Genomic DNA, 13,499 nt, shown 5'->3' on the forward strand with positions numbered 1-13,499 from the left:
CTCTTACCTACATAGCCTTCGGTCTCCCTATACACACACGCGCGCTTTGCTTCCTGGAGGTGTTGTTCCCGTCTGTAACACAAACGAAACGGACACCTAGCGTCATGATGTCATATATGCCAAACTCTGCGCAACTCGGCGAGTTGCGTCGCCGTCGCGCGGCGAAACCCGTCTGGGCCGCAGCATGCTCCGGCCGGCCCTTGCATTGAGGCCTGGTCGGCAGCACCCCTCCAACCAACAACCTCCTTCGACCCGCCGCCTCCATTTCACCTCACGACCGCCAGGCCCCCCGTCTCCCCGCAACCTCCGCAGATGGCAGCAGCTCTGTGTGCGGAACACGCAACTCCCTCCGTCTACGTGCAGTAATGCAGCAGAGTAGCAACAACGCAATGACCTTCCAGAAAGCCATTAGCAGTCACCTTTTAATCAGCCGTGCGAAACGCCACACCGACATACATTTGGGTTGGCAGCGGCCACTCAGCACCGCGAACCGGGCACCACGGCTTTCCAATCCCACCCTGCATCGGGCGTCGCCTAATGCGCTGCGCTGCATTACCTCAAAGCCCTCGTCCATTAACAGGTGCGGGCCGTCCTCCTCTGCGTCACGCCCATGATGCCGTTGCCGCTGCCACTGCGGCATGCAGACCACCGGGGGCATGCAGAGCGGGAGGAAGAGGCGAGCCGCTCTAGCGTCGCGTGCATTCAGGCCAGCATGTGACGGTACAGCACAACACCCTGCAGAACGGTCCTTGTGTATTAAATTACGGAAAGCTGGAACCTCACACAAATATGGTTTTAACATCGCCCTCCGCTCGACCTGCTCTGGGGCTCACTACCTGCAAGACTTGCAATAATGAGACTTCTTCCTTGTTCCTCAAAACTAAACTGTACAAAACCAAACCAGGAAAACGTGCAGCTGGGTGGCACACACCGGAGCACATAGTGTACATGCATACAAACTCACACCACACACGCACACTCCATGCGCCAACAGGGTTAATTTGAACAAAATCCGGACGTCCAAAAAGTAAAGCAGGGCATTGACAAAACAGGGATGCTCAGGATGTAATGCCTGCTGTACATAGTCAGCCAGACCGGCGGCCAAACATACATACATCAAAACTGGACCTCTAGCTCCAATACGGGGGTTGGGACTGATATCCTCAGATCCAAACCTTGCAAGGGAACTCACTACCAAGATCGTGACATCCCTTTCAACTCCTAACGCATTGTACGGAGCTCCAACCTAAATACTTTTCTTCGCACTTTCTGTACTTCTCCGATTTATACGACTCCGCGATACTGAGATACAGCTCGCCCACGAGGACCAGAAGCCCTTTCTTTGCTATCCAGGTGCACAACGGAGTTATCTTCTCTTTAAACATGGCCATGGGCCCCTCCCTCTTGGCAGAGACGGCTCCTCGAGCTACCTCGGGTAAGGTCGCACACAGGAGAGCCCATTCTCGTTTTTCTCCTCGACGCACGAGCTTGCACCCATGCACTGCTCTCTGGCTCTTTCACGCGGTCCAACGCACCCCAGTGTGCTGCAGCAGCCACCAGGCCACTGCCGCAGCGCCGACCTCGGTTCGCACCCAAAGGTACACAACACAACAGGCCCAGGAAGGTCTTGTGGCGCACCCTGATGCACAGCTCCGCTCCTCCTCCAACACTATGCTCTCTGGCAGCTCGGTCGAGCTGCCAATGCATTTCTGGTGACAGACAGATAGGTAACAAATGAAAGGTAACAAGGCACACAGAGCAGAAACATGATATACAACCGCCGTCCTACTGCCAGGGCTAGAGAGGTAAAGCAAGCAACGTTCTCTCATCAGACTGCTCGCGATGGGTACCAGCAAAACCAAGCACTCCTCAATGTCACCAATGTCCACCTTTACCGCTTCTTCTCCTTTTTTCCCTCACGCGATGACCACATCCAGGTGCAGCACCTGCGTGCGGCTGTCTCGGCAGGACCTGGCAAACGTGTGCGGCAGCACCACAAGGCCCCCTAGATCCAACCCGCGCAGCTGGCGGTCCAATTTGAAAATGGCGCGCAGCACGCAGGGCACGCGAACCAGGCCTCCAGCAGTAGCTGCAGCCGCCGCGGCGGCCGCGGCCGCCAATCGAGCAGCTTGGGCGTCTGCCACGACGGGCCCGGCGCCAACGCCCGCCGACCCAGATGGCCCCGCATTGGCACTGTTGCCAATGCTCGTGCTCCAGAGGCTGGCGGCGTCGCAACCTTCGTGGTCCTCACAGTCCTCCTGACCGCTGGTGGCGCCGCCATTGGCGCCGCCGCCGGCGGCAACCCCCTTCATCTGGTCTGGCCACAGGGAATAAGTGCCAAGTTCTTCATCAAACCAACAGCAGCGCAATGTCACCAGGCCATCACGTAGGACGGCCCGCAGCAGCGCCGGCAGCAGCGTATGGACGCCGACACTGGGGCCGACGGGCAGCACCTCCTGACCCATAGAGCTGCCCACCGTGTACGTGGCGGCTGCGGCGGCGAGTGTGCCGTCAGCTGAGTTGGCAGCTGCTGGCGGCATGGGAACTGCGCGCGCGCAAAACACGTAGACGCTTCCGCCGCTGTCGTGGGAGCGGCGTGTAGCGCCGCCGCCGCTGCTGGGGGAGTCGTAGGATGAAGACGGCGACCCGCCACCCCCACCACCGAAGTTGCCGTGGTGGTGATGGTTTGGGTAACCAGGGGTAGGTTGTGTGTGGGCTGAGGAACCGTTGCCGTAGCACGTACTGCCGCAGCCATGCGCGATGGCAGCTGGGTCGTATATCGGATCGAGCGCGGTTGCTAGGCCTGTAGCAGAGCATCGCGTGGGGGAGAGCACGTTGGAGGGACTCAGCCGCGGAGGTTCGCAGCACACACACACACACACAGGCTGTCAGCCTAAAATGCTGACACAAGCCAAGCTCCGTTGAGTCAAAGCCTTCTTCATCAGTACGGCAAGAATAAAACATGCCTAACCGGATAAGACATACACGACACCCCCTGTCCTGTCCCAGTTGTTCCCCTGTACTCACCGACGTCCCGAAGCTTTGACGCGGCTTGGCCAAGTGCGGTCATCAGGCTTGAAACTGCAGCTGGCTCGTCCGGTAACTCAAGAAGAAGCTTTCCCCCGCTGAGCAAAGACAACATCAAATCCCGCGCCAGCATAGCAGGATGGTTATAATCGAGTACACGTGCGCGATGAACAACCGCCTTCGCCAAGGAAGCTGCCTCTGTATGATAGTTCACAATGTTACTGGAGTATTGGTAAGACAGTTCAACGTCGCTGGCCAAGTCGCTGGTGCAATTCTCGACCCCGTCGGAAGTAACTTGGCCATCATGATGTACATGACGTTGAGGCTGGCGTTGGTAAGGATGTAGGTCGGTATCGTGAAACACATGGTGCTTCGCGTGACCGTTTGCCCGCCGATGCGTTTCCGATGTATGCGAGGTTTGCGGCGCTTGCACCAGCAGCTGCGACTGCATGCGTATCAGCTCATCATCTAAATGACTGTGCTGATTGTTGACAGCACGCAGCTGTCGTGCAAGCCTACAAAAAGGGGGTCGGCAAGCACGAGAAGCCGGGACAGAAGGATAAGCGCTAAGCAGCACAGTACATCTGGACGACAAGACGTGTCTAGGAGAAAGGGTTGGGCCCTTGGACGCCTTCCAGGCAAGGGGGACGTGGGACGTGAGGGTTCTCGTCGATCATGCGTTTCGGAAGCTCAGTCCACGTCGGCAAAAAGGCACCGCTTACCAAATTGTGCGATGGCTGCATGGCTCTCCAAGTTGTGAAGGCACAGGGACTAAAGGAACACGGGCATAACACCGGCTCGTATGAGACGCAACGCTGTTAGACACTGGCATAGGATGGTTGACCTTTAGACCGCTGGTATTATTAAACTGAAACATTCGCCTTTCAGCGAACAGAGTAGACATGCAAGCATTACATGGTAAAAACGATACATACAGCTTTCTTTGGACAAGACGAAACATCGCCTGTACGGAGGGTTATTGTGGTACAATTGCGCAGCGCGCGACAGACGCCGTTTGGACAGCCTGTGGGTCCTAATATTCATCCAAATACGTACCGTTGTGCTTGTAATTTGGGCTTGAATTCTGCTTGAAGACCCAAGCGATCAACGATTCTTGTCGCCTGTTGTCCCGTTACAGCTATTGCCTGCATCATTCAAATTATCAGATGGATCCCAATGACTACGTGTTCCGAAAGCGAACAAATGAGATACTCATTAAGCTACCGGGAAGCATAAACGGGTGAGCGTGAGAGGAGATTAGCGGGCTTAACCTATGTAAGATGAAAGGGTTAAAAATCATGTCATCATTACTTAACGCCAACCCTCCTCATAGATGGTTATGTGGACGCTGGAAGGGGTTAAGCGATCACATTCACATGGCCATGTGTCTCGAAGTGCTGCTTGGACATGATAAATGGCACCTCAAAAGCCCCTTAATCTCTCCCTTATCAATAAAAATGTTCATCCCTGCAGCAACGGATTCGTTCTCGACACGTTACACGATTGTGAAGTCTACCTGCTGGACCACACCTCGCAAGTGCAGATTGATGACTGCATCAACTGCAAAATTTTTATCGGTAAGCAACAATACTTCAACGACACAGTCGCCCACCGCACAGCGCATCATCCTTTCTACCCGCCCCTGCCAGCCCAGCTGTCCGCGCGCCAAAATCTGGATCACTCAGCCGAATAATACACTGCCATATCCCCTCTTTTCCATCTCTTATTCCGCCCCGCCCTCCATCCCGCTCTCGTTGCAGGCCCAATCGATGGCTCCGTCTTCCTCCGTGACTGCCGCGATTGCACTCTTTGCGTGGCTGCACGGCAGCTGCGTACCCGGGACTGCAAGGACCTAGATATCGGTGAGGGAGGGAGCGGGAATGGCGGCTGATGGCTTCCCCCAATTATCTGTAGACATAATCATCATAATTTCAGTGGCATAAATTATGGGCTTTGCGGGAAGATGAAAAGATAATATGCCGAGTAAAAAGTAGAATACCTACGCTAAACATTGCTCCCTTTCTTGGAATGGACGGCCCGAGAACCCTTGCTAGTAGAATTGCCATGTGGCACGTCAAAGATTCGCATGTCTGGGGGTAAGGAGAGCCGAAGGCGGACGGGACGAGGGAGAGGGAATGCGGCGAGGGAATACAAAAAAACAAGAAATGAACAAGTACGTAACAGCCGCATTGCATTGAGCATTCCCTCCCTTTCCCCCCCTCCCTTGCATACCAATATCCGCAAATCAGCCAGCTCTCCGCTAAACCTCGTCAATGCCGCCGCCAGGCCGGCGGCAAACTTTATTCCAGCTTCACGTCAGCAGTTCTTTTCTACTTTTCCGCCGCCTCTACACCTACCTTTTTTACGGCTTGGCATTACTGCTTTTCTTCCGCGCTTGTTTAGTCCTGGCGGCTAGGTAGGTAGGTTTCCGACATCTTCTTCACTACATCATCCCGAGGTCGCCACCTTCAAGAAGCCTCTTGGTCAGTTCTACTCCTGGTACACTCTTGCCCTGGCAGCAGCTTCACTCGTTCACGTGGTTCGTCTTTTCCCCCCGCCCCTCACGAAAACGCCGCAGCCCGGACCCCATCCCCTCGCCGCTTTCACCCCCTCCCCCTCCCTCCTCCCTGCCTACCTCCAATCCACAACCCAGCTTACCTCCTGGCCCCCGCTCCCCTCCCTTCCCCACCCCTTCCACATAGCTCTGTACTGCGCCACCCAGCCCAGTATCGAGACAAGCACCGGTATCGTGTTCAGTTGCTGGCGGGGCGCTTACCCGGGCCTTACGAGGCACTTCGGCTGCGCCCGACTGGACCCCGCAAAGAACACTTGGAGACAGGTGGGGAGCCAGGACAGCGGGGGGGGCCCCGGGATAGCGGGGATTGTATGGGCCTTACGTGCAAGAAGGGGAGAAAGGGGGTTCGGAAGGGGCTTGGGGGACCAGCAGGAGGAGGAGGAGGAGGAGGTGGCTTGGCGGGTGGCGAGGATGGGTGGTTACGACGCACTGGGGTAGGATTCGGTCATGTGCACTGTGTCGTACAATCGGGTTACCGTAGTAAATGTGGTGGCAGTGCGCACGACTATTATAGTGTTGCTCGCTCTCGCTCCACCGCCCCGCGCTGCTCCGCCCAGGTGTACGATTTTAATCGTACGGAAGATCTAGGCGCGCCGCATTTCCAGTTGGACGAGAGTGTACGGCCTTGGTGGACGGTGCCGCCGACGGGGGAAGGTAGTGGTGCCGGCGGCGCCGGCGCCGGCGCCGGCGGCGGGCCTTGGGAGGGGCTGGGGGCTGCCGAGCCTGACTGCCCTGTGCCCCGGCCTGACGGGTCGTTGTACGATGGCGGTTACCTTCCCGTGGTGCAGTCGCCTCCGAAACCACCAGCAGGTGCGGTGCATGACGTGTGTTGTGGGGCTGGCTGGAAGACCAGGAAAACCATCCAAAAGCATTTCATAACTGTCCTCATCATCAGAAGCAGGGGTTCGCAAGGTAAGGCAAGGCAAGCTCCGACGCCAGCGGCCTTTCCCCCCAGCTCGGGTAATATAGAGGAGAAGCTTCAGAAGCTAGCACAGCAGCGACCCGAGCTGCTAGGGCCACGATCGCATCGGACGTACGGTGCGAACCCAGGCGCATCAAGCAGACCCACATCCTTTCCGGAATAACGCCATCCCAAGCCTTCCCGCAACTTGTCCCTCCCCTCCGTCTCCCCAACCTCAACGACACCACATATATGCATTCGCACAGACATACACACACATACATACACATACACACACATACACATACACATACATGCTTTAAGGCATACATACATACTTTAAGGCAGGCGGCTGGCAGAGGTTAAGGCCTGACTTCTGCTCCCGGCCGACCCGGATTCAAATCCGCCTGCCGGCTCCTCGGGTGTTTGAGGAGTGTTGAAATGGGAGGTGGCCCCCCATCATATGGACGATGTAGGACGTGATAATATCAACTTGCGAGCTGACCAGGAACTAAGTTGATGCGCCGTTGATCCGCTAGATTTGGTTGGATGCTGGTGGTGAGTTGCCGAACCCAACGAATACATTCTAAAGTCGGATGGGGTGACGGATTAGGGTGTCCCTCTAGCAGGGGAGAGCAGGGACTGCCCCGGGAAAGGGGGCCGCTGGCGAAGTTAACCACCCTGTAACAACATACATACATACGTACTGCCGTACGTCCTACCCAGGCTCAGTGAAGCTGCCGGAGAGTCTGCCCCCCAGTCCGGGGCGGGCTGCTGCGTACGACGAGGAGGTGGAGTTGGAGGACGAGGACGAGGAGGAGGAGGAGGAGGAGGGAGTGGAGGATAACCGTCAGGAGGGTGAGGAGCGTGGGGTGTCGCCATGCATTGCACCCCCGACCCCCGGAGGTCTTGTCTGAGGGCCCCAGGCTCGCGCGCGAGCAAATCAGTCCGCCGTTAGTCGAAGGAGGTCTGAAGTTGCTACGAGTGCCACTTAATAATGCGATGCAATGCGATGTCCTGAGAGACGCAGTGTACGGCTAGTGTCGTACCGTTGCCGTACCTGTGGGTGACACACCTGCTTGCGTGCTTCGGATTGGCAGCGCTTCGGGGGCATTGGTCAATAAAGCAGAGGCAGTGAGCGTTGTTTTATGAGATGCACATATCTACAAGGTAGGTAGGACAGCTGGATTGGAGTTTTTTCGTGGTGCTAACTGTATGCATGTATGTATGTACGTACGTATGTTTCTCTCCCCCAGGTTCGGATGACGGGGGACTCACCTTTATACCACCGGCACAGCCATCCCAACAATTACAACCGCAACAAGCTGCACAGACTGGACAAGGTTCGCCGCCGCTGCCGCCACAGCTGATAGCCCTTGCTGATACGGCGGCTGCGGCCGCCGCCGCCGTTGAAGCCCCCTTCGCATTTGGCCTGCCGTACAATCCCACAGCTGCGAACGCGGCGAGTAGCGGCGGCGGCGCCGTCCTCCTTCCGGCCAACATCAGCGGCAGCAGCAGCATCGGTTTCGGAGGGCAGTTATCTAGTTCAGGCGAGCCGCAGCTGGCGCTGCCGCCGCATGCGCACGGTCTGATTGCCGTACACGCGGGCGCAGGACCAGCGGCAACGGCTGGCGACGTGGATGCGCGTGTTGCTTGGCGGGCGGCCAACTCCCGGAGGCTGTCGGATCAGGCGGCTGCGGAGAGCCGGGCTCGCGGTGCCCTGAGAGACGCGGCGAGGAGTAAACTGGAATCCCTACAACAGGTATGTGAGTGTGTGCGTGAGTGTGTGGGGGGTGGGGTGGGGTGGGGTGGTGGAGAGGTGGATGAGGTGAGGTGGCGAATAAAACGTGCAAGAAGCACAAATGCGACAAATAAGTGCAATAGGGGAGGGGTGGAGGAGGAGGAGGTGGAGGGCAAAGAGGAGGAGGACTTAAGGCACCGTAAGGAAAAGGCTTGGAATGTGTGTTTGTGCGTATGTATGTGTGTATTTGCGCCAGGATCGTATGGTTTTATACGCATTTGACTGGAGGTGTTCTGGTGTTGTGTTGTGGCGTGTTGTGGCGTGGCGTGTGTAGTTCTCGTGGTGGGTCTCTAAACTTGGTCGTGTATTCTTGATTCTCCTTCTCCTCCTCTTCCTTGTCACACCGTACACACACCCGCCGCTCCCGCCAGACATTGCAGCACCAGTCCTAACGCCCACCGCTATCATTATCACATATTTCACCTACACTCAATACTGCCTTCACCACCAACCGTCAACCACCAACTGTCAGGCCCGCGTCGCGCTCTTGAAGCAGCGCTTCGCGACGAACCGAGCAGCCCACGAAAAGGATCAAGGCGGCGGCGCCGCCGCCGCCGCCGATGCCGGTCGTACTGGCGGTGCCGCCGGCACCGCCGCCAACGTGTGGGAGCGTGTTGCGGAGCTTGTGGATCTGAAGGGCGGCGGCGGCGTCAAGGGCGGCAAGGTGGGCGCTAATGTCGCTACTGCTACTGGGGCGGGCCCCAGTCGCGATGTCACGCGGCTACGGCAGCTCATGATTGCGCTCAGGAACTCCCGCGGGCGCAAATGATGAGGAGGAGGAGGAGGCGGAAGAAGGAGGAGGGGGGGTGCGTGTTGTCGGCCATTGTCTGTCGGGCCGAAGGGATGCTGGTGGTGGCATTGGGGGGATGGTGTGCGTGGGGCGTACATCACTTTATCTCGTGAACACACAGCCCTACGGCAGTGGGTTGAGGAGGGTTGTGCACATCGGTTGTAAGGTGTTAAGGACGGCTTCAATTGGTTTTTCGGCATGGCCTTTCTGCCGGTCCTCGTCTTGCCTCTGATTTACAACTCAGTAGTAGGAGACATTTTGTCTCTTGATAGGAGGTTAGGCACATGCCGAACTCACTGGTGGACAGCACGATGGACACACACACACTCTTTCCTTTCCTTCCTCTTTTTGGGCGAGGCCCCGGACGCGAAGCGCCTTTTGGGGGCTCGAGGCCCCTGGGGCTCACTGCTGTCAGTCATTAAGTCAGCGCCATGTCTCAAGATGGACTTGCATGCCACGCTGAACTGAGAATTGCTTATAAAAGCTACTACATCGATTCACTGAAGGAATTCATTTCAAATATGCCTATGAGCATAGATAGCTTCTCGCGGGCCATGGCTTTGGCTCACCATCGCGAATCACATACTAACCACAACCATCAGCATCAATGAATATACGCCGCTCAGCTCCGCAACACTCCGCAACTTCCAGCCCATCCATGCCAACTGCTCCAGTAGAACCGCCCAACTCCTAGCAAGACTGCCCGTGTATACATCCTTAGATTTAATTTAACATACCCTGCACAGAGGTGGATATTAACACTTGGACTAAGTTCACATGCATTGTTCGGATTGTTCGGATCCAATGCTCGTCATTTCATCATAAAATGACGAGCATCCCTACCTTACCCATTCATACGCGTATCAGCCTACCTACGAGTAGTCTTAATGAAGAGCTACATAGCATTTAAAAAGCTATACAATTTTGTGGTTGCAACTTGCTGCATATGGAAATTACGCTAGAGAACCTTGTTCACGATGTTTGCACGGAAATTCACATCCTGGAAAAATCAACTCGGAATATAATGTATGTATACCCCTACAAGGTATCCGGCGGTTCAGGAGAGAGGACAATGGCCCCTCACGCCCCTCCCCTTTCCCCTAGGGGGGAAGTGCTTCGGCGGTCTTGTTTGTTGGGGTGGGCAGCAACCCTTGTCCGGTGTCAGGCCCGGCAAGATGTGTAATATACATACACACACAGACAGACAGCATTACAATGTGCTTAGCAATGCACACGATTGCGTGCAAGACAGGGGTGCAGAAGGGGATCACTGGGCAGTTACACTCACGCGGTAATCTGCCGGATCAACCATCAGCTTCGCAGGTAGGAATGCAAAACCTGCGTCCCATGAGAGAAGATGAACGTATGTATGTAGGTATGTGTGTGTGTGGCTCTGTGTGTGTGTGGCTCTGTGTATGTGTGGCTCTGTGTATGTGTGTGTCTGCATTAAATAGTGGACATTTCTTCACAGAAACGTCCTCCACAGAAACTCCCACAGCTGCAAAACAGTTCGTTTAAAGTCCAAAAATACCACCCTCCGCCGCGTCATCATACTTCCTCTGCGAGAACGTATTCCAAACACAATTTATTATTAGTATTGCCTGCTCAACTAACCCAAACATACCTCACTCCACCAACTGAAGCTAACGAAACCAAAAAAACAAACTTCACTAGCACTTCAGCACATTGTGAGCATCGTAGTCAAAGATATGGATGAATGGCGACTTAGCCGTCAATGCCGTCGCACCACGCGTCCGAGTTCTAAATTACCCCGTTCTCACCCTCCTCCTCCCTCTTCCCCCAACACACACACACACACAAACACACACACACACACACACGCGCGCGCAACTCATGCAAGCCGTCTCTCCTAACAACCCGTCGTGCGTGTTTTGACCTTGGTGCCGAACTCCCACACACGACTATCAATCGCGAGGCAATCAGCACCATCGCCGAAGCGGCGCCACTCACCTCCCCGTCCCCGCGTCCCCGCTCACACGCTTACAGCACCACACCGCGCCGCAACCGGCTCCGAAACTCGACCGGCGTGATGGCCTTCTCCATTTCCCGGAGTACCCGCGCATTAGCCTGAACATCCGTCACCAGCCTGTACACCTTCTCGCCCTTAGGAAAGGCGGCCTTCAAATCCAGCGGGTTGCCGCGCCACAGCCGCGGCTCCGGAATGGGAGGCGGCTGCGGTGGAGCCGCCGCCGCTGCCAGCGCCCCCGGCGCCGTCACGGCGCGCCCCTCCGCAGAGCTGGTAGCGTTGGTGGCGGCGTTAGCGGCTGCTACCGCCGCCGCCGCTAGCGCAGCGGTGCCGGCGGCTGTTGGCCGTGGGCCGCTGGGGCCCAGAGCGGCGGCGGCGGCGGCAGCCCAGGTGGCGGCGGACAAGTGGTAGTTCAGGGGCCGCAGGATGTCGTGCTCGTCCAACTCAGCTCGGCCCCACACAGACTGAGAGGGCCTTACGGTCCGCGAGGAAACGCGCTCTTCAGGGGGGTCTGCCGCCGCCGCCGCCGCTGCCGCCATCGAAACACGGCTGGCGGCGGCGTCGCCGCCAGCACCGGCACCGGCGCTGGTAAAAGTTCCCCCCCAGCCGCCGCCGCGTTGGCGGGAGCTCGCCTCCGGACTCTTACGTGGTGAGCTTGGGGGTAGAGCAGTCAAATGCTGTGCCAGAGCCGTCCCCGCCGCAATAGCCGCCGCCGGTAGCTGTACGGTGATACGGCCGATGCCATCGCCGCTGCCGCCGGCTGTGGCCGAGGAGGTGCCGCCGTCGGTCCCACGTGCGCGCGCTAACATTTGCATCGGTGGCGGAAGGTCCGATCCGTTCGCCGCCGCCAGCGCTGCCGTATTTGTAATCGCCCTCGTCACGGGGTTCAACACGTCTGCGATAGCGAGCGCCGCCTTCGCATTGGCGGCCGCAGCGCGCCCTGCCGGCGACAGTAGCGACAAGTCCAGCTTAATGCGCACAGACGTCGGCGGTAAAGCTTGCGTGCCCCCAGCCGCCAGCGCCGCCGGCGCTCCCTGCCGCGGCGGCGACCCCGCCTGTGTCGACTGTCGCAGCGGCGATGCCGCCAATAGTGACTGCCGCGACGCTGCCGGCGATGGCGCCGGCGGCGACGCTGCCGCCGCGGCGGGCGGCAGGACGCTGCGGGGCCCAGCGGCTTGCACAGGCGATTTGTAATCCACGGCCACCTCTTCACCCGTCAAGGCTGCCGTGTCGCGTGCCATCGCCACGCGCTCCATCAAATCGGGGTTATACGTCCCCGCCACGTAATCGCACTCCATGCCGTACCCGGGACGCAGCGCACCCGGTGCCGTCGGGTTCCATCGCGCTCCCGCCAGCTTGTAGTGACGGCTCAGGCTTGGCGGGTTCAAGCTAGGGATGTGACGGCTGGCGGCGATGCACCCCGACGGCGTACAAGATGCGCCGGGAGATAGCACGGCGTCCGCCGCCGGCGCTGCCGTCACTGCCGCCGCAGCAGTAAGCGGCGTGGCGGCGGATGGCGATAAACATGAGCCGGTTTGGCCTGCCAGCGGCGGCGGCGGCGGCAGCGGCGGCGGCGGCGGCGTCCCTATGCGTGCCATACGCGACAGCGGGGGGCCAGCAGCAGCGGCGCCGATTCCCAGCGCTGTACTTCCCGGCATGGCTGCACCGCCACCGCCGCCTGGCAGCATGTCCCAAGAGAGCTGCAGCCCACCGCCGCCGCCACCGCCGAAGCCGCTGCCGGCGTTCACGGAGGCGCTGGTGCTGGGCCGGCTATTCGGCCTGACGCCGCCCCACAGGTCAGTGACGTGGCCTCCGTCGTACTCCTCCTGCCCGTCCTCCCGCTCCACACCGCCGACGGAGATGTCGTCCTCAGAGCTGTCCAACAGACCTGCCGTACCCGTCGCCCCGACGCTCCCGGACGACCGTGGGGACGATGTCCGACGGGACCTGCTCCCAACGTTCAGCCCCACGGAAACCGCCAAGTCGGACAGCCGCCGTAGGCCGCACCGCGCCACGGCGGCACCGCCGCCGCCTCCGTCGCCGGCATGTGAGGTGGCGGCCGAGCGCCACGGGCTCTGCCTAGCGGAGGCGCCGGCAGTCGCAAAGATGACCTCCTCGCCGCTGCTGCCAGGGCCTCCTGATGTGGCAGCCATTCCGACGCCCACAAAGTGAGAATGCGCAGAGGACGGGGAGCCCTGACCCCGCCGCCGGGTGCTACTGCCGCCGCCGCCGCCGCTGCGGGCGCTGTGCACCCGGCTGCTGGCGTTGCGAACCCGGCCGCTGCGGCGTCGCATCCCAACGTCGTTGCTACCGCCTCGGCCGCTCTCCCCTTTGTCATCCGCACCGCTGCCGCCGCCGCCGCCACCGCTGTCCCAGCCGCTGTCATCTGGCCGCCCTGTGCTCATCCCACCGGCAGTA

The 13,499-nt window shown here is 58.7% G+C and overlaps 3 protein-coding genes across 3 annotated transcripts; 1 reads left to right on the top strand and 2 right to left on the bottom strand.

Annotated features, from left to right (window-relative positions):
- Window positions 1-573: 573 nt before the first annotated feature.
- On the bottom strand, window positions 574-3,160 carry VOLCADRAFT_86845 (uncharacterized protein; the record flags this gene model as incomplete). The annotated part of the gene is made up of 3 exons (XM_002946618.1): window positions 574-631; window positions 1,921-2,803; window positions 3,028-3,160. The coding sequence occupies 3 exons, from the start codon at window positions 3,158-3,160 to the stop codon at window positions 574-576; spliced, it is 1,074 nt and encodes a 357-aa protein (XP_002946664.1).
- A 1,033-nt stretch (window positions 3,161-4,193) lies between these two features.
- Window positions 4,194-9,073, top strand: VOLCADRAFT_116082 (uncharacterized protein; the record flags this gene model as incomplete). Its single annotated transcript, XM_002946447.1, has 8 exons — window positions 4,194-4,267; window positions 4,501-4,604; window positions 4,788-4,889; window positions 5,730-5,866; window positions 6,160-6,412; window positions 7,230-7,361; window positions 7,955-8,269; window positions 8,676-9,073. 8 exons carry the CDS (start codon window positions 4,194-4,196, stop codon window positions 9,071-9,073), a joined length of 1,515 nt encoding a protein of 504 aa, XP_002946493.1.
- A 2,022-nt stretch (window positions 9,074-11,095) lies between these two features.
- On the bottom strand, window positions 11,096-11,435 carry VOLCADRAFT_116084 (uncharacterized protein; the record flags this gene model as incomplete). Its single annotated transcript, XM_002946619.1, has 1 exon — window positions 11,096-11,435. A coding segment is annotated over one exon (339 nt), but the record flags the coding sequence as incomplete, so codon positions are not given.
- Between the last annotated feature and the right edge of the window lie 2,064 nt (window positions 11,436-13,499).

This window comes from Volvox carteri, assembly GCF_000143455.1.
Source record: "Volvox carteri f. nagariensis unplaced genomic scaffold VOLCAscaffold_3, whole genome shotgun sequence".
Taxonomy (NCBI): Eukaryota; Viridiplantae; Chlorophyta; class Chlorophyceae; order Chlamydomonadales; family Volvocaceae; genus Volvox; species Volvox carteri.